The sequence below is a fragment of the Pezoporus occidentalis genome, unplaced genomic scaffold, assembly GCF_034315485.1.
Source record: "Pezoporus occidentalis ecotype Australia unplaced genomic scaffold, CSIRO_AGI_Poc_V1 ctg81, whole genome shotgun sequence".
NCBI lineage: Eukaryota > Metazoa > Chordata > Aves > Psittaciformes > Psittacidae > Pezoporus > Pezoporus occidentalis.
Window position 1 is genome coordinate 8,875,234 of NW_026916170.1, and position 18,931 is coordinate 8,894,164.

The window sequence follows — 18,931 nt, forward strand, 5'->3', positions numbered from 1 at the left end:
ATGAGAGGAAAGCTCTCTCTGGGATTCCCTCCTATGAGAGACTTGAAGAACCACAGATATTAATGCCCTCTGGCTAAAATGCAGGACTCCTTCCTATCATTGCTGTCCCACTGTAATAACTTTAGTTATAATAATTAAAATGGATTAATCATGTGCCTTCTCCTCCTGTCCATGTTTCACAAATAGAGAACCAAAGATTGATATTAATTAGAGTATGTCCTAGACTCATTTAATTCTCTAAAATGCTCAGAATACTACAGAGAAGAGCACAATGGAAATGCCTCAGAAGACTAGATTAGATAGGTATGATACGTGGCTGCCACTGGGATTAATAGAGTTTTTAAAACTGGGATGGTTAGAGGAAGCTGAAATAGGTCTGTGGCTTGCATTTTTGCTGAGCAGTTGTTCAAACAGCGACTGAGAGCTTTGCCAAAGTTTCCGATCTGTGACTCCTATTTCCTGACTCCCCAGCACTCATCTTTGCCAACTACAGAAACAAAAGTTTCAGGAGATTGCATGAACGGCGGCAGCACTCATGATTAACGTTAGATTGGATCTGGCTAAGAGGATGAGCAACCTTCAGGTGGGACTTTGAGGCTGTGAAGCTAGAGGGAGCTAACAAGTGAGAGAAAATGGTTTTATCTGTAGTGTTGCTTGACTATTTGTCCTCATTCTCCTACCTTGTCAAGCACAGGTATGTAAGGGTACTTGCGGGAAAGCAAGCTGTTGTGATACTTGCAGTTGATTATAAACCATTTCCTTGAGATTGTGATTAGATCACCTCCTCAGGTCACCTCCAGATCAATTTGGGGTTCCCCTTGGGGCTTTATGACACCTCCAGGACATCCTTGATTGTTGGTTGGCAAAGCATAAGGATTGGGTGACCACCTGGAGATTGTCTAGGCCCCTCTGCAGCCCTAGCTTCCCCACTGTGGTGAACAGATGCTGCCTGCTCTAGTCTGATGTTGACACTCAAGTCAGAGTACAGCAGAGAAAGAACCTTGACCTGGAAAGCAACGCCAGAGCCTGTGATATGAATGTAGGCTCCATCCTTAAGACCTCACCCCTAAATCTAGAAAGGTCTTGAAATATTTCCAGGTATGAGAATGCTTGTGCTACCAAACTGTTCAGATGTTCCCTGGCACAACTTTGGGCTATGCCAGCTAATAGTTCCCAAACAAGTTGCAAGCTCTGTTTGGGTGTTAGCATGGCCAGGAACCATCCAAAATATGCAGGCTGCATGCAGCCACTTGGTTTTGGAGGTAAAAGCTTTATAATGCTATGGACGTGAGCCACTCTGTAGTAGCTGAGACCAGTGGTAGAGAATGAGCCAGGCACATTTAATTCAGCAGAATTCAATTAATTAGCTCTAGTCCACCAAGGAATAAGAAAAATAACAATAAAACCAGTTTTTGTTTGGCACTTAATCTAGGTATGCTTTGAGAACCAAGCTCTCTTGTTTCTCTGATTAAAGTTATTTTGACTCCTTTTCAGTGGCTTAATTCCTGCTGAGTCACTTTAGGTACTTTACCCTGTCCAATCCATGTGACTTCTTAAAATCCTTTTCTTCTAAAACCTGTCCATGTTTTGGGTCTCTTAGATTTTATAATATACTTAGGTTTTCTCCTTTATTTCCTCCCAATTTCAATACTCATCCATATCTTCCTATTTCACTGCTTTCTCACTTTTTAACCCCCTTAATTCTAAGTGTACCTACCGATTGAGCCATTCATTCACTTTTATTTCCTCTCACACTTGTTTTTCAGTTTCCTGTAATATTTTTCTCCGATAACTGTATTGCTTCCTGTTGTGCAATCCCTGTCATTCTGCTTCACTCCTCCAATAATACCACCTTTTCACATTGATCCATCGTTTTTCTATACTGATACTTTTCCTTCATTATAACAATTCTTTGATAATAGAAAAGTTCCTTCTCTCCCAAAAATATTCCTCATACTTCCTTTTCATAAACCAAGATTCCTCTGCCTTATCCTTGTTTCTTATGCTTTAATCAGGTCGAGCTGTAAATAACAGTACAAAAAGAACATTAATGGCATGGTGGTATAGAATATTCCAAACTCTGGCACTGCTGTGATATCTGAACACTTTGCCTATTTCTGTAAGTCTAACATGTAATCTGGTTAATATCGTTCTTCAGGCATCATTTTGATTTGACCATCAGCCTCCCTAAATTCACTTTGATTTCAATGTTACAGCATATGGACAAACCTTTAGGTCTATGCACAGTCCCAACACAGCTCCAGGGAGAATGTGGGGACCAGGGAGGACTTCTCGTAGGAGTAGGTCACCAATTTCTCAAGCTGTAAAAAAGAAGTTTCATGTAAATGTACAAAATCTTAAATAACTTCTAATCATAGCAATACCAGTGCACATCAGGGCATATTTAGTTGTAACTTAGATATGCTGCTTTACACCAGGAATATTCAAAAATAGGTGTCTTTTTGCCTTTTCCTGTGAAATATGTTTGAAAATAGTAAATGCTTCCTGAGTCTGGGAAGGTCGGGGCTATTTCTGTAACAATAGCTTTTAGAGAAAGTTGTCAGGTCTGGGAAATAAAGCAAACCTGTTTCCCTGTTCATTAGGAGCCAAATTGCTCCTGCCCACTTCATCCACAAAAGCTGGCTGATACAGAGTCTTGTGGCACTGGAAGATTTATACTCTCTTTAATTTATTCGGCATAAATACTGTCCAAGTGGGATGGAGCCCGCACAGTGTGAACAAAGAACATGCCACATTTAAGAGGCCATGTCTGATCTGAAGACATATGGCAATGCTTCCTGAAGTCAGAAATAAAATGTAATACTTGTAATATGGCATGTAATACTTTCTGTACTCCACCAAATTACCGGGGAGACAGATTGTGCTTTTCTGAGTATAGTGACAAATGTCCCTTCTCATTATGGTTTTGCCCTTTTTATATTACCATATCATTATTCTTATTCTTTTGTACTCCAGTGTGCAATTTAGATGACTACGTTCTCTGGCAATTCTAAATGTTGTTTTATTTTCAGTATTGCTTAGAAAATGATCAGATATTTATTATTCTTTCACTAATGAGAATTCATCAGTAAAAATATATACCTTGAGGGGAGCCACCCATTGCATTTAGCCAACCACCCGACCATTCCAAAGGTAATAAGATCACATTTATAACCAGGAATAAACTGTGACATTGCTTTCTAATGAGATTTCCAAGCTGACTCTTGTTGGCAGTCATTTTACATTTGTGATACTAATAATGAGTGGGAACCTGATGTTAATAACGAAGTTATTTTCTTTTAAAATCTTTTCCTAATAATTTTAGCAAAGAAGGACACTTCCCCTGGGTTTCTTATTGTTTCAAGCAGGGCGTATGTCACAGAAGCATAGATGCAGACTTAGCCTAGCACGGTAGCTGAACAAACAAACAGCCTCCTAGAGCTTGTGCCTAAAAAACGAAAACAAGAAAGCCCACCTATGTATATTTATTTTCACAAAGGAACAGAAAACTGTTCTTTTGAGAAGGCAGCTCCCCCACACCTCCAGCCAAGTGGGTAACACACCTGAAAAGCCCTTTGCATCTGCAGGGACACTTCCACTGCAACTCTGTTTCTGGTTTACACCTACCACAAGGCAGCATCTCATGGCAGTGAGAAGCTGCATCAGACCTCAGCTGGGAGCATCCATGGGATGCAGAAAGACAAGAGCGTGTCACATTGCCGTGGATTCCTATTCTTTTCAGTGACAGAATCAACCAGGCACTTGACTCCATGCAGAATGAAATGAGAAATAGAGACAATTTGGTGTGGAGAAGAGGTATGATCAGAGAAAATAATTTCCCTCAATGAGGGAATGGCTGGGAGAAATTCTTTGGCAGGCATCAATGCAGGAGGACATGTCAGATTGTAGGGGTGGTCCCTCCTGATCATAAAAATTGACTAAATCTTTGCATGACCCCGCAGACCTGGGGAAGGAGGAGCTCTCAGCAGGCAATTGCTCTAGTCCACTGTTTAAGAGAGGCAGTGGGACTCAACTTGTGTATGGAGTTGTTCCTTTTTTATTTTAAATGAAGAAACCTTATTAAAATTATAGGAATTTCCTGGGGAAATTCTCAGCCTGTTCATTTTTTAAGAGCCTTTGTGTTACAAAAGGTGTTTGAAGTCTTTAGATTTTTACCCTTTAGCCACCTTTAATCTAATTTCTAATCTCTTAACAGCCTTAATTGAGTTCTGAATACTTTAGATTATTAAACATCTTTGGGGAATTATGATTTCTATTTCTGATTACAAAAAAACCAATATAAATTGCATCCCTCTCCCCCATATTTACGTCAAATTAAACCATCAAGGATCTAAGGCATATACTTTAAGGGCAAGATACTTGCTTTTGAAATACTGTTTTAAAGGACTTGTGCTTTCAGGCAGGTTGAAGATGAGTAGTGAGAAATGCGGAAACAGTGAGATCTCAGTGTTGGCCCCAAATTAATTGAGTGTCTTTTTAGCCTCTGTCATAATAGGTAGAAGCTGTCCATTGAAGGGGAAGGAGTAGCAGCTGGTTGCCAGTCAGGTGGTGGGCCACAGAGCCCCCCCCAGACCTGCTCATCTCAGCCAGGATGCACCTCCTTCCCACCCCACGGCCTTCACACCTCCCTGCTGCTCCAGTGCCAGGGACAACTGGTCAGTTCAGGGCATTGCTCTGAATTGTCTTGCGTCCTCTGCCCCATCTAAGCCTCTTTACTCCTCTAAACTTTCCTGATCTACCCTGCTCCCACCCTCCTCAGAGACTTACCACCTCACTGCACCTCTGCTCTGCCATGGACTTTCCTCTTCTGACTTTGCCCATGGCCTACTGAAACCAAGGATATGTTATTTCCCTCCCTGTCCCCATCATTCCCATTTCCCCTTGGAAGATGCCTGCCCTGGCAGGGACAGCAATCCTTGCATTGATGAGGCATCAGCACAAACACCACTCTGAAGGCAAAAAGACTTTGGGAAACAGAGGACAGATGGCAGCCCTATCAGCCAGGGAACAAGCCCAGTGTCTTTAGTCACAACTAAAAGTAGCAACTTGCTTTACGCGTTGTCCTAAGCTGTGGAATAAAATAATCTCCAGTAATGAGGGTACAGCATCCAAAGCAGATATTTGTAGCTAATAGTGATGGAAGAGCTTGACTACTAAAAGCATCCCCTGTAAAAATCAGGAATTTATTTGTTACTAAAGCACAAACAAGCTTTCTTAACTTGACAAAAGTACTGGCCTTTTCATCATGTTTGTTTTCTTTTGTTTTTTTAATCCAACTGGGTTTATTAGACCTCAGCTTTAGTTTACCTCCACTTGTTTTCATCTTCCTTCCTCTTCAGGAATTTACTTTAATATCCAGCACCAGAAATAACATCTTTTGAGTGCTAAATTTCTTTCCCTAGCTTCAGGGCAAGATTTCAACTTGTCATTACTGAGCATCTTGTATGTTTTCTAGAGATGCCAGTAGAAAGTCCATGAAGTTTCTGGGGAACTCACAGTTATGCTTGTACCCATTGCTGGTACCCACTGTAGAGTCTGGCCTCATATACACAAAACAAATATCCACTCAAGTGGGCATTAGACTCAAGTTAGAACTTGGGTCTAATTCTGCCACCATTATTCAGGCTGAGCAATGCTCTACTTCAGGAGTTGTCCTAGTTAATTAAACAGGCACAAAAAGCATATTATTAGACATACTTGAACTATTTACTGGCAGCATTTACAATTTGTATTGCTGTAGCAGCTACGCCTGCCAGTCGAGCTCTGGGGAGCTTTGGTTTTGACAACATGCCATGACAGAAAGGTAACATCATCTGTGAGCTTGCAGGCTGAGGTGCTGATCTGGGAGGTGTGTATGTCCAAAACTATCTGCTGGAGCTCTCTACCCATGTCCACGGGTATTTGGAAAATGGATATTTAAGCCAATATATAGTCTATAAAGATGGGTTCATGCTTGTACTTCAGTTGCAAACTCATCCCTGTTCTTATTATTTTTCTTTCAATTTTACCGTGTACTTACTTTTACATATACTACCTAATATATTCAGACTTATCTAACAGGGACATGTACACTTATATATATATTTAAACACATTAATTTTTAATGTACTATATGGACCAGAGTAATTATAAAAGATGAGTTAGAACCTAATTCTGCAGTTCAGCATTGCTGCAGAAGCCTGTCCCATATGCTTTACATAAAAGGCCTGACTCATGCAGGTGTGACAGCAAAATGAGGGCCACTAAACTAAAAGATGAAAACAGCCAAAAGACTTTAGTTAAGGCGTTTGGCTGAGATGCTGTCGTTTAAGAAGGTCAGCATGAAAGTCATTCAGATCTCCTTTTGATTTCCTACCCTAGAAAGAGAAAATAATAAAATCAGGCAGTAATAAATTTAGAGCAAATTAAAAAATACTTTTATGTAACACATGTCCTGAGTATAGAATTCACTGCTGTAATAGGTCATCAAGTTAAATACCATGGCTGGATAATTTTATCATCACTCATACTGAGCCAAATCCTCCCCACCATAGCCAAGCCAACACCCTTTAGTGAGACTGAAACAAGAACTAAGTAAAAAGGTGGGATTTACCCTGGTGTTTATGAGATGGTTACTCCCTATGAGAAGAACAATAAAGGTAATTAGATCCCATCTCAAAACATCATCTGTTTACTGAAGCAAGAGTGTAAGCTCCCTTTTGCCATTCCATAATTTGCTAGAACCACTATAAAGGGGATTTAGAAGTAATAGCAATTGACTACTGGGACACTACTGGGTCACAGATGTTTTACTGACAAACTCACTTCAGCTACAGATCACCCTGGCAAGATATAGGGATGACAGTGTATGCCATAAATAGGAACTATAGGACTTCAGACATACACACCGAGAGCTTACTTTTCCTCTCCTCACCCGTGAAGAACTCTTCAGCACAGTGAGAATTACACAATGGTGTTATAAATTATATGCCAGGTTTCAGTTTGATCTTGGGTATATACTTCTAAACCTTTCAAACTACTGGTTTCTAATTAAAATTGTGACACGCTCTTTCAACAACAATAACCTGGTATATAAGGGTTCTGCATACCTTTCAAACCTTTTGTAGGGAAAAAAGTCAGCTTTAATTTGCAAGTGAGGTTTACTGTTTCAGTCTCTTCAGGTAATGCAACCTCTTTAGAAGCAGACTGCATTGTAGTCAGTGTGCTGGCAGGAATGTGACACAGGAGATAGTGTGTAAACCCCAGTTTTCAGGAAAAAGAAGTTTCTTCTCAAGGATAAATACAACCTTTAAAAATGAAGTCTAACTAATGCTGCTAGGGAGGCTCCTCCTAGGTCTCCAAGGAGAGGTGTTACCAACCCTGTGAGTGCCTTGCTGGCCCTCGTCACTGCTGGTACTTCAGCCCCATGTACCAAAAAGGGAGAGCTTCTGTCGCTGCCCATGCCATGCAAAGGAATTCCTTCGCTGTTGCCACTTCGGGGCTGAGGGAATCCTCTTTTTTCCTCACGTACAGATATTAAATGTCAGCGTCAGCAGCTGGCATTCAGCAGCCGACAGCGTCAGAGGGAACATCTTGATGGCCGTCTCCTCAGCCTTGGCAAAAGAAGCAGGGTGAATACAAATGCAGGCAAAGCTGTGCACTAGCCAATTCCTTAGAAGGAAAACACCCTTCAGCGGTATTTATCCTCCGCCCGGAGCTCGGGGAGGGGGCCGCTGCCTCCTCAGAGCTGAGGCTGCTAGGTTGGGTGCTTGAAAAGCACCCACAGCCATACTAGGAGGGATCGCCCTCCGTCTGGGAGGGACTCCTACAAGCAGATATTCTGGCTCAGGATCTGTGGGAATTGCTCCCTCGGGGTAGCCTGCAGCGTGATGCAGCCTGGAGGGGCACACAACGGGATGAACAGCTGAAGCAATGACGGTCCGCTGCGGAGACGGTGGATTTACACACCCGCAGCCATCACACCGTAGTGGTGCAGCTCGGCGGATACCCAGGGCAAAAGAGCTACCCTGCTGCGGTGCCCTCTCCGTGCGGAGGCTGGCCAGTGCCCACCCCGATTCCGCTGGGCGGTCTCACTCAGGCTGCCCCATTACTGCGTCCCCGGGGTGAGGCAGGCCAACCAACCAGGTGCAGATCACCTCCTCTCCCTCTCCTCAGTCCCCGGCCAAAGGCCGGTACCCCATCTGTGCTACCCGCCGGCACGGCCCCACGGAAGCGTTCAGCGGCACTGTTCGTCACATCACATCACTGCCGTCTTCCAGTCGGGCTTTACTCAACAGAATTAAATAAATAGATAGATAAATAACTTTTCCCGCCCATGCACTGATGCTTTTCTGAAGGGGAAAAAAAACCCTAAAGCAACCAACAAAGCCCAAACCCCGAACCCGGCTTGGTGCCGCTGCTAGCGCTTCCCGCAGGCACCCCCGATGTCCCTGCATCGGCGGGAGCAGGTGTTCGGCGCTGCCACCGCCCCGGTCCCGTCCCCCCCCCACCTCCGGCGGCACCTTGCGAGTCATCCCTCCCTTCCCCCCCCCTCCCCCGCCCCGGGAGGCCGTCGGGTGTCGCTTCCCATTTCACTTGGAGGTATTTTCGGGTGGCAGGAGCCGCCTCGTCATTTCCGCCAGGAGAAAAAGACACCGGCGCGGCAGCCGCGGAGAGCTGTGGGAGTCGCCGGGCACGGCACAGCCGAGCCGAGAGGAGCCAGTCCCTCGGCTCGCCGCCTGCCGGGAACCGACCTCGCCGTGGCCGGGAGCCGCCGCCGCTGCCCGCGGGTCCACGGGGGCGGGAGGCGTCAGAGCGTGCCACCGCCTCCTCCCCCTTCCTCCTGCTCCTCCTCCCCCTCCCCGCCGAGCCGGCAACATGAACTGAAATCCCCAGAGAGGCACAGAGGCGGCGAGCAAGCGGAGCGGAGCGCAGCGGAGGCAAGCGAGGATTTAGCGGCTGTCTCCTCTTCCTGCCGCCGCCGCCGGGGCTCCGGGCAGCGCTGTCCCGGCGCTCTGCACAGCCTCGCCCCTTGCCCGGAGAGCGGCGGCCGCCCGCTCCCCGCGCCCCCGAGCCCCCCATGGCCCTCATCATGGAGCCCGTCAGTAAGTGGTCGCCGAGCCAAGTCGTCGACTGGATGAAAGGTGAGGAGCGGCGCCGGGGGTACCATCACTGCACCCCCAACGCCCCATCCCCGCAGGTGCGGAGAGCTCCGCGGCTTTCCCCGCGCCGGGGTCCCGCCTCCCGGCTCCCCCCTCGGTTCGGTTGCAGGGTGGGAAAGGAAGAGGAGGGCGAGGGGGCCGGGGGCTGCTCCGGGGCGCGGGGCCGCGCTCCAGCTCCTTCCCCGGGTGCAGTGGGATGGGGGCGGCCGCTGACCCTCTGGGGCCCGTAAAACCATGGGGGAATGATGGACGGACTGGAGTCAGGCTGTTCCCGAGGGATCCCAGGATGCTCCCTCGCGGGCGGCGGCCCCGTTGCGGCGATGGGGCTCCCCCCCCATCTGCCAGCAGCGCGGGGATGCGAGGATCGCGCCTGGGTGCTCCCGGCAGATGAGCTGCGAAATGACTCGCGAAATAAAAGTTTAACCTAACGTGGGGCACTCGCCTGTGTGGGGGGCACGGCTGCAACCAGAGGAGGGGGGGGGGGCTCCGGAGGTGGCGGGGTCGGCGATTCGGTGCGCGCCCCGGGAGCGCCGGGGATACCCCCCTTCATCCTGTCCCATTCCCCTCCCCCCCCCCGCTGCTGTGAAACCGCCTCGGGGGGGGGGGGGGTGTTCGGAGGGCGCTCAGCCCGCTCTTTCGTCCGGGTCCGGAGCATTCACGCGTGGGGAAGGGGGTCGCCGTTCCCGTCCCCATCCCCAGGGGCGGTATTTAAAGAGCCGTGATTTATGTTAGGCTGGACGAGCCCGCTGGGCTGAAGCGTGTTTGTGCTGCTGCTCTGCCCCTCCGCTCCCTCACCTGTCCTCTCCAAATAAAGGCTAATGAGAATAAAATTTGGACTTTCTGGAAATGCTTTCCTGTTATTCTGTGTGCACTGACATGGTTTAACACTGCAATTTCAAAATGTCTTTCTGTGGTGTGGTTATTTATTTATTTATTTTTAATTACCTTTAAGTTAGGCTGCAGCTGTGTTTTGAATAAATCACCATCTAGTATTATGTATCTTTTTATAAAGATAGAATGACCGGATGGGTACAACTTTTGAACAACTGCTACATTGTGGGCGTTCTTTGTAACATGCTGCATGCTACTAATGTGACAGTTTCATCATCCTTAAAATTTCAGGCATATAGCATATGTTTTCAGTTATTCAATCCTGGCATTTATAGCTGTCCAGTTATAATTATATTAAGCAATGTAACATAGTTTTGCTGTTTCTGAAGCATTCTTAATAATAATAGAATAATGTGGTACTTCATATACTAAGAAATTAGTAAATATTAATTAGACACTTGAAGGAGCCACAGATGATCAGTATTGAAAGGAAATCTCTTCCAACTTCAGAATGTTTTATTACAGCTGTTTAGCTTCCAACATTTTTAATTCTGAAAAGAAAAAGAATAAAGAAGAGTGCTTAAGATTTTTTTTCAAATCAATGTCTGAGATACCTCCCCCATACTTTGGGAATGCAGAAAAAACCTGCAGATAGTGCATTTCTAAAACACTTGAAAAATGTAATGTATCAAATACTTTTCATAAGGGACAGGTGAAGTGCAGCGCACACTCTGCTTTTGTATTGCATCAATATGAAATCAGTTAATTAAAAACAATAGGCTGACTAAATGATAACATTAACAGTTGTGAGGCTGGATAAAGGTTCATGGTTAGAAACCCATGACCAACACACAGAGCTGTAAATCTGATTTTAAAAATAATTAAGAGAACTTTACAAGAAAAGCAGTTGTTGCAGTCATGCCTAGATTTTGGATTGCAAAGCTTGCTTTTTAGTGTTTAACCTGTTTATTTTGTTGCAGATGCTCAATTGATTCTCTGGAGTACTTTAATTTTTACCGAGCAAACACGTATATGTTGCCTCAAGCTTTCATTTCTTCATTTTGTATCCTGAATTGCAGATGAAGCTTCATTTAGAGTGAGGTGGAGAGAGAGAGCGAGAGCACCTGCCTTTTACTAGCACTCTGTGAGGAAAACCACCTTGATAGGTACTGTAGTTGCCAAAATTGAGCCTAGAGATGAGTATGACCGGCCACTGTGGGCAAGTCCAGTCCTGTCTGATGGATTGCACATTGCCCAGCTTGGAGGCAAGACAGGAGTGGGTAAGGGCAAGTGTTCTTTGCGGCAACAACTTCATTTTCCTCACTTATCAGTTGTAGTGTTGCAAACATTGTTATTGAAATCTAGGTGAAAAAATGTTCTTCTTCTGCTTTAAACACATTGTCTCCAAGAAATTACTTTTCCGAAAGTCTCAAAAATAGCTTACTTATGGCTTAAGAGGTACCCAAGACAGTTCAATTAGTAAAGTATGAATGTGTCTTTGTCATGAGAACTTTGGGGTTAGTGCATTAGTGGTCTTTGCATTAGCAGCGGTCAGGCCTGATTTGCATAAATTACATTAAACTTCAAGATGCAAGAATATTTTGCTTACTTGCTGGGTTATTTTACAGAATAATCAATGTTGAACTCTTGTTTTAACATCTTCCTTGAAGCAAGTGCCCTGCTATGTAATATGCCTGCTTTATTCTTCAAAATATGCCTGCTATTCTTCAAAATAGATTTCAATGTTCAAAGTGAAATCTTTTCTGAAAAAGAAAAATCCTACTGCTTAACGTTGTTTACAGTTATCTGAAAGTAAGGGGAAATGAAACACTTTGGATTTTATTGCTCTCAGTGTTTTTTGTGATGGTCTTGCTGGTATGACCTAAACATTTGCAATAAAAGGCCCCGTCTGGAACTCTTTATTCAGGCAAAAGAGCCATTACCTCAGTGGCATTATGTTCAGGGCAGTGATAAAGCATCGGGCCTAATATTAAAAGATGTGAAAAATGGAGACAGGGAAAGCTGTCCTGCTTGAAAGTGTCAGATGAAAATGCCAGGCTCTGGGCTGGGTGGCTGGTTAGGGAGCGGACTCAGCACAGTGGGTATTCATGGAATAAATACAGTGTCTCCAGTATTTTTTCATTTTTTAATTCCTTGATATACATGGTTGTTCTATGGATCCTTTAATAGCCTACGGACTCTCAGGCTGCTGAGATACAGAGTTGGACCTGGAACTAGTTATGCAATCAAGCAACTACCTAAATTTTGACCTGTGAAAATGTGTATTAATAAGAAGCTGTGGACCGAAGCACCAGTTAAAACTTTGCAAACCTAAAGGACAAAATGAGCAGAGCCTGTGTCAGCACATGAATGTTTGGATGGTTCAAAATGAATCCACTGACAGAAGATTAATTGTCATGGAGCTGGAAAAAGAGCAGATGGATTAGCTCATCTCTCCCACAGGATGGCATATTGTATGTGGAGGAGAAAATGAATATTTAAATTGATTCAAACTGTGTATTACTTTGCTTTTCATCTATTTAGTACTAATTTTAAAGGCTGTGCATGGAACAGTGAGCTGAAACTATGTCAATCACCTCCTCTGCCTCCCCTTTGGAGGACATGCGTGGATTGCACTACTGCGTTGCAAGGTGTTGACATGCTGCATAGGTGAGCGCTGTTGGACGTCATGGCTTCCACTGACTCAGGAAGATAACTTGTCAGATGTGTTTTAGATTTCTAAGGTGCTGAGAAAACTCAAAGACATGCAATTACTTTCCAAATATCAGGATGTTTTTAACAGAGTCTTGTGATTTAACTTCTTTTGTCCAAGGTTATTTGTAATGGTTGTAGTTTGATAAGGACTTGCTGCTTTTAACAGTATTCTAGTTTTAATTCAGGACCAATCTCTCAATGGAAGAAGCTGTTCAAAAAGGCAATCCACCTGGAAAAATCGGTGTTACTTTATCTAACAAAGCCTAAATATGTTTTTTTGTTTGTTGAGTGACAGTTTACAGAGCTTATAGTAAGCTCATACAGCTTAAACTGTTGTAATGGTAGTCATACTCAAGAAGCTGACATCTGAGACATGGAGTTGCTCTAAGGGCTTCTAATGATGAGGTTTTAACCCCTATAAAGTCTACTGTACTGTATGAGCATTTCGAAGGATGTAAATATTTAGAAGGACTGGGGAAAGAGGAGGAAAACATGAATGTGCTAGCAAAGAGAAATCAGAGTGCAAAAGTTCCCCGTTTGGATGAGTGAATATTACATGGATTTAGGAACTGAGTTTCTGTTTGCTCTTCATGTAGAAGAGTTCATGGCCATTTTCAGTAGCATGTGTGTTTGCATGGAGTCATCATGGGCTGCCGACAGCTTGGTGTAATGGGAGTTACTTGTTATTCATCAAGGAAATGCAAGAGTTTGTGGGAATGCTCTGAAACAAAAGACTAATACTTAATGATGATTTAAAAAGAAAAAAAGAAGTTGCCATGGGGATCTTTTCACTCCTGTTCCTGTGTGTGCAGAGCCCTAGGACTTGTGTGGCATCACCTAGGTCCCATTGCAGTTCCTGAGCCATTAGGTACCAACAGGGAAACTCATCAGTGATGGCACAAACCCTCTTACAGTGCCAGGATGTGGCAAATGGATTTAGGTCTTAAAAACAGTAAGGATGGCTCCTGTGTTCAGGGTCACTATCAGACCTACCTCATTTTTTGCCTTGGCTTTCTCTGAAGAAGACTGTGTTATGGATGGAGTTTAGGATAGAGCTTTTTCTGCAGTGTATGCTCAACTATAATGCTAAGCAGGCCTGTGAGCATCTACTTGATGGTAGGGAAGAGGTGTGCTTGCACATAAGTACGGGCCTTATTTGGGCTTTCAGTTTTGTCCATATTTTTAGGTTTTATTTTCAATGGCTTATGGAGTTAAAGTTGCTTTCTTACGCTACTTCCCTTCATATTGCTTTTGGCAGGCCCCCTTAACAAATGTGACTGTTAGAAATAATATGGAGAAGTCTGAGCTGTCTCAGGAAGACAAAAGCTGGATATTTAAGATTATGAAAAATGCCTGGATTCTGAAACTTTCCTCCTTTGTGAAGGTTGTGTAGATGACTAATGAGCTGCAGAATAGTCATCAACTTGAACAGTCATTGTTAAGTGCCATATGTGGAATAGATCAGGTGTATTACAGTTTGTCAGCATTAGAATTCTTTTTTCTCGCAAGAAAAGCAAACTAAAATTCTGCAGTATTGGAGGGTGCATATAGTACTCCATTAGCTTTGAAGCAATGCTATTAAATGGAGGTATGACTTTTACTGTAACGTCTAGCAAAGAAAACTGTGGAAAAGGGATAGAAAAATAGGAAATAGTGCCATAGCTGGAGCTTAATTTCGATGAACTCACAAACTTTTTAATTTATAGATAGTTACTCAATTTGTAAGGAAGTAATAAGAATTTTGGTAAGACAAAAAAAGTTGGGGGTCTTTTTGGAGAGGGGAGCTTGTACAAAGACAGTCAAGAGACAAACTGTGCTATTGCAAACTTTCAGGGACTCTGGCTTTAAAATTGTAGTGAAAGCAGCGCTGGGAGATCTGTCTTAGGCATGATTTTTTCCTGTGGATCTCTCACTTTTTGCTTGCCCTTCTGACATTAGGCATTTTAGCAGTATTGATGGCCACTACATCAGTCATGGTGATGTGTTTTGGGGCATCTTGATTTGTGATTAGAAGACCTCTTCTGCCATTGTTTATCAGCAGAAAATGAAACTGCAATTGCAATTGGGATGTGCCAGTGCCTAACAGCCTGGGTGTTGCCATAGCAAAGGCAATGTTACATAAGCAGCCACACTGCAAATAATTTATGCAGCCAAATTTTAAGCATAACATGAGAATTAATTTCTAAATTAATGATCTTTTCATGAGGGAGCTTTCCTAGACAAGGTGATCTCACTCGCTACCAAAATTAATGTGCTAGTTGTGAAGCAATTTTAACACTGCCTGTTTACACCTTTATTTTGTTTGAACATATTGTTCTGTTTCTGAAACATCTGTTAGTTTAAATATGGCCTCACAATATGTTTTCTCAAGTAGTTTTTTGCAACAGTTCAGCAAAGCTCTATACTCTGATCTTATTCAGATTTATTTGCACACTGCAGTATTAAAGCAAGCAATTTACAAATGCCTTTTCTGGTTAATGGGTGTCAAGAATTTTGCAAGGCAGCAACAGAAACCAGATCACTTTTCAGATGAGAGTTTTGAAATATATATACAAATGCATTTTTAGAATCTTTTCAAGTAATGGTTTTTTAGCTCTCTGACAATAATAAACCAGGCAGTTTTATCTTCAAAAACTGAAACTGGCAAATGGTCTGGCCTTTCTGTCTGATCCTCAGAAGTACAGATAACCATTTAATCTCAGTGAAGTTACTGTAGCATTTGATTGTGCTTGATTTCTCAAAGTCAAATAGTAGTATTTGTTACTGATTTCCAGGAGAATAGGGAAAAGCTGTTTCCTGAGAAAATTCTCAGGTATAGACTTGCATTCAGAGGTATGCAGTCAGAAGGAAGAGAAAGCTCATTCCTCAGGCTTCTGTTCTATGCATATGCTGGTTTGTTTATTGGTTGTTTTTTGCTTGGTTGGGTTTTTTTTCAAGAAGTTACCATTTCCTCATTAAACCATAGAATAATCATATCCACAGTCACCTGTAGCAAGCACTTACCTTCAGCCGGATAACTTAGCTCTAGATTTCTAGATCCAAATAAAACAAAACTGTACTACCATCATACTTACTGCTTAATAATTTGCTTAATGAAAACTTTAAACCTTCAGTTTAGAAGGTGAATAGTTACCAAGACAAATGCTGTAGAATAAGGGTTCCAAAATATCTTACTAAAAAAAATCCAGTTCTGGAAGGCTGTGTTGTGAAATTCTTAAATGTCACGTTTTCTTCATGCGTCTCTTCCAGCTTTTCAAATGCTTCTGCCTCTTCTAAAAAGACAAAGTAGGGAGATGGAGATGAGTTGCATTTTTTCAGAAGAAGAATTTTAGGAGCCCAATATTAGGCTCCTATTACAGGACCATAGATCAAAATGCAAAGGAAAGCCACTGCCATGTAAACGTACTTGCAGCATGGTCAGGGAGTTTAATTTCTTTTTGTGGGACATTTGCTCTTAAATTTAAAATATCTGACAGCCCAAGAGCAAGCATCTGCTGTTCCTCATAATGGTCCTTTCCTGCAGTTGAAGGGTTAAGGGCTGGAAGAGACAGGTCTATTGGTCTGGTGCACCCAAGATTTGGAACCCAAGATTTGGAGCACTACATGAGTATCCACTCATAAACATGTTTTGCCCTCACCATATTTTGGCATGAGCAGAAATCTGGTAGATGAAATGAATTTTTCCTGGAGGTTTCCAGTGCAGGCATTTTTCTTATGTAGAGGGAAATCAGCACCATCTATATCAAGTAATTTTAAAGCAAGGGAGGCTTGAAAATCTATCCCTTTTTGTTCTCCTTATCTGACAAATAATACTCTATTTGAGAAAATAGCTGTGGATGGGATCTTGTGGGATGCTTGGCATTTCCAGTTTATCCTTTAAGTAGAAATTTAAGGCACTTGGTACCTCAGATGAAGTGCCTAGAACAGTAATTTCAAAGTGTTTGGCCTTACATGATTAACATCTGCTACAGTACCATATGGTGGGAATTTCCAAGTAAACTGTTAATTAATATGAGTGTACAAGAGTAAGCTGTAATTAAACTATATTCAGCGGAAGTGTATTATGTTAATTTAGTGGGTACAAAGTACTATAGTTTTGTATTATACATTTTCTGTTGTGTGAAGAAGAGGGCAAAAAGATGATGAAAATTAATCGAGCCTTTAAATTAAAGGTTCAAGTAGCTATCTAAAATAAATGATTTAAGACTCACATCAGCATCAACCATTCACTAATATAAGTGGAACAGGGTTGTTATTTGGTAATGCTGAATTTTAATTTGTGAATGCTGTGGAGACTTCTCTGCTAGGATTTTACTGCTGTCAGCTGCGGATGGTCAGTGGATGTACAGCTGAGTGGCGCAAGCATGTAAGCCATTTTCATCTAACTTCAGATATCAGTGATGAGTCCATGGCTGTGCTGCTTGGTCTAGCAACACCAGTGCAATGAAATCTTCCTATGCTAAGGTTGCGCATGAGTTGGGGTAATGCTGGGACCTACCCCTTGTCTGTATTATATTTGGAAGGATGAACATCCCCGTGGATACTGCAGAGCAGCTGGCTGGGTCACCTCTAAAGGGCTGTTGCCTCCTACTGAGGATGATTGTCAGCCTTACAGAAGTTTATGTTATTACTGGTTTTGTTAAAGTATAGAATTTAGTTTTAGTTTGGCCAGGCCACCAGTTGCCAATAGCTACAGCTATAAATTACCTATTTTAAATTCTTCCATGGCCTGCCTCCCTTCTGTCTTTCCTTTTTGTCCTGGTAATCTTCACGTCCATAGGAAGGTGAAGAAAACCTTCCGCTGCATAATGAGCCAGGTAAATAAATGTAGGTGGGACATGTCAGTGTTGTCTGAGTAATTCACTAGATGACATTCTTCCATCTGAGTCAACATTGAAACCCTTCATGGGAATGACAAGAGAACTTAGTGTTTTTATTGAAATGTCAACCTGAAATCTTGACCAGATGTGATTCTGGAAGGCTCTCTGGCGTTCTTCATAACAGTGGGAGACTTAACTACAGCACCCCGATTAAATTCCGTGTTAATAATTAACATCTTTGTAACTGGATTCCCCTCGCTGGTATCTATTACTGACATGTGCCTGCCTTTCTTACTTTAATTGCTTTGTAGTTTTATTGGTTGCTTTCACACAGCTGGTATTTTGATTTGCAAGGTGCAGTGCCATCATGGTCCTTCTTTTTCTTTTTGTATTGTCAGGAAATAGTGGTGGAGGGACCTGTTGAATGCAAAACAGAAGTTGCTCTATGGAAAAATAACTTGTGTTGTATACAGTCAGCTGTTGTGAATCTACACTTGTCCTGCATTTTGTACACCTTGTAAACACCAAACAAATATCAGTTTTCTTCTTGATTAGTCTGATTGAAGTATGCCTGAAGTATGGGGTGAAGTATCCAGAAAGCACTTTCTTGAGTGTTCAACATTGGTAGACTTCTGGCTGGCTTGTTTATTGTAGCTTTATTCTCATGGATAGAACTGTGTGCCCTTTGTCTCTATTTCTCTTAAAAGATGAAGCATGTCTCTTTTTGGTGGGGTTTGTTTTGTCAGAGCTGATATGAAACAAAACAAAGCAAAAAGTTAAAAAGAAAAAGAAATAATCTATTGCTGTGTTTTAATGTTTGTAGTCTGCTTTTGCTTGTGTCAAAAACTTTTTGTAAAGTGCTTGGTGATGAAGTAGTCATTACTGCTTTTCAAAGAGGTGTTTATTGCCCTTTTTTAATATTGCAGTCTTCAAATATTTTCAAATGAAACTAACTATATGTTAGTTTAACCTAGAGTGTGGAGATTTATTGTTTCTTAAGTTTCTGTTTATGTTTTTTAGTATAGTTTTGAGTGTTGTGTCCCACAAGTCCTTTTGAGAATACCTGCGATCAGTAATTTTGCTGTTGGGCTCTGGACTTCAAAATCATATGTAGTTTTTATTACTTTAGCCGTTATTTCATTGTATGTTTTAAACCATATAGATCTTAACTATTTGATGCAGTCTGCGGTCAAAAGCCAATTTCTGGAGCCCTGGTAACTGAGTCAAAGAGCACAGTGTAATGTGAATAATTTGTCATGCTCTGCATGTGGATTTGAGAGAGAGCCTGGAAGCATAATCATTGCACTTCAGAGATTTCCATGTAAGTGTCAATCTGAGCATTTGAAGGGAGGAGGACAGTTTATCATTAGAAAAATAAGAAAGTTAGGTATCAGATGGACTCCC

The 18,931-nt window shown here is 42.6% G+C and overlaps 1 protein-coding gene across 8 annotated transcripts in view; it reads left to right on the plus strand.

The window, feature by feature from the left end:
• The first annotated feature begins 8,751 nt into the window (after nt 1-8,751).
• CNKSR2 (connector enhancer of kinase suppressor of Ras 2) overlaps nt 8,752-18,931 on the plus strand; it is a 213,431-nt gene continuing 203,251 nt past the window's right edge. For 2 of the 8 annotated variants that reach the window (XM_062603647.1, XM_062603645.1), the window contains exon 1: nt 8,754-9,143. In XM_062603647.1, coding sequence (XP_062459631.1) covers nt 9,080-9,143 — 64 coding nt within the window. In that variant the 5' untranslated portion in view covers nt 8,754-9,079. Of the gene's footprint in view, nt 9,144-18,931 lie in introns of all 8 variants that reach the window. The other 6 variants (XM_062603648.1, XM_062603646.1, XM_062603644.1 and 3 more) reach the window with 6 other exon arrangements.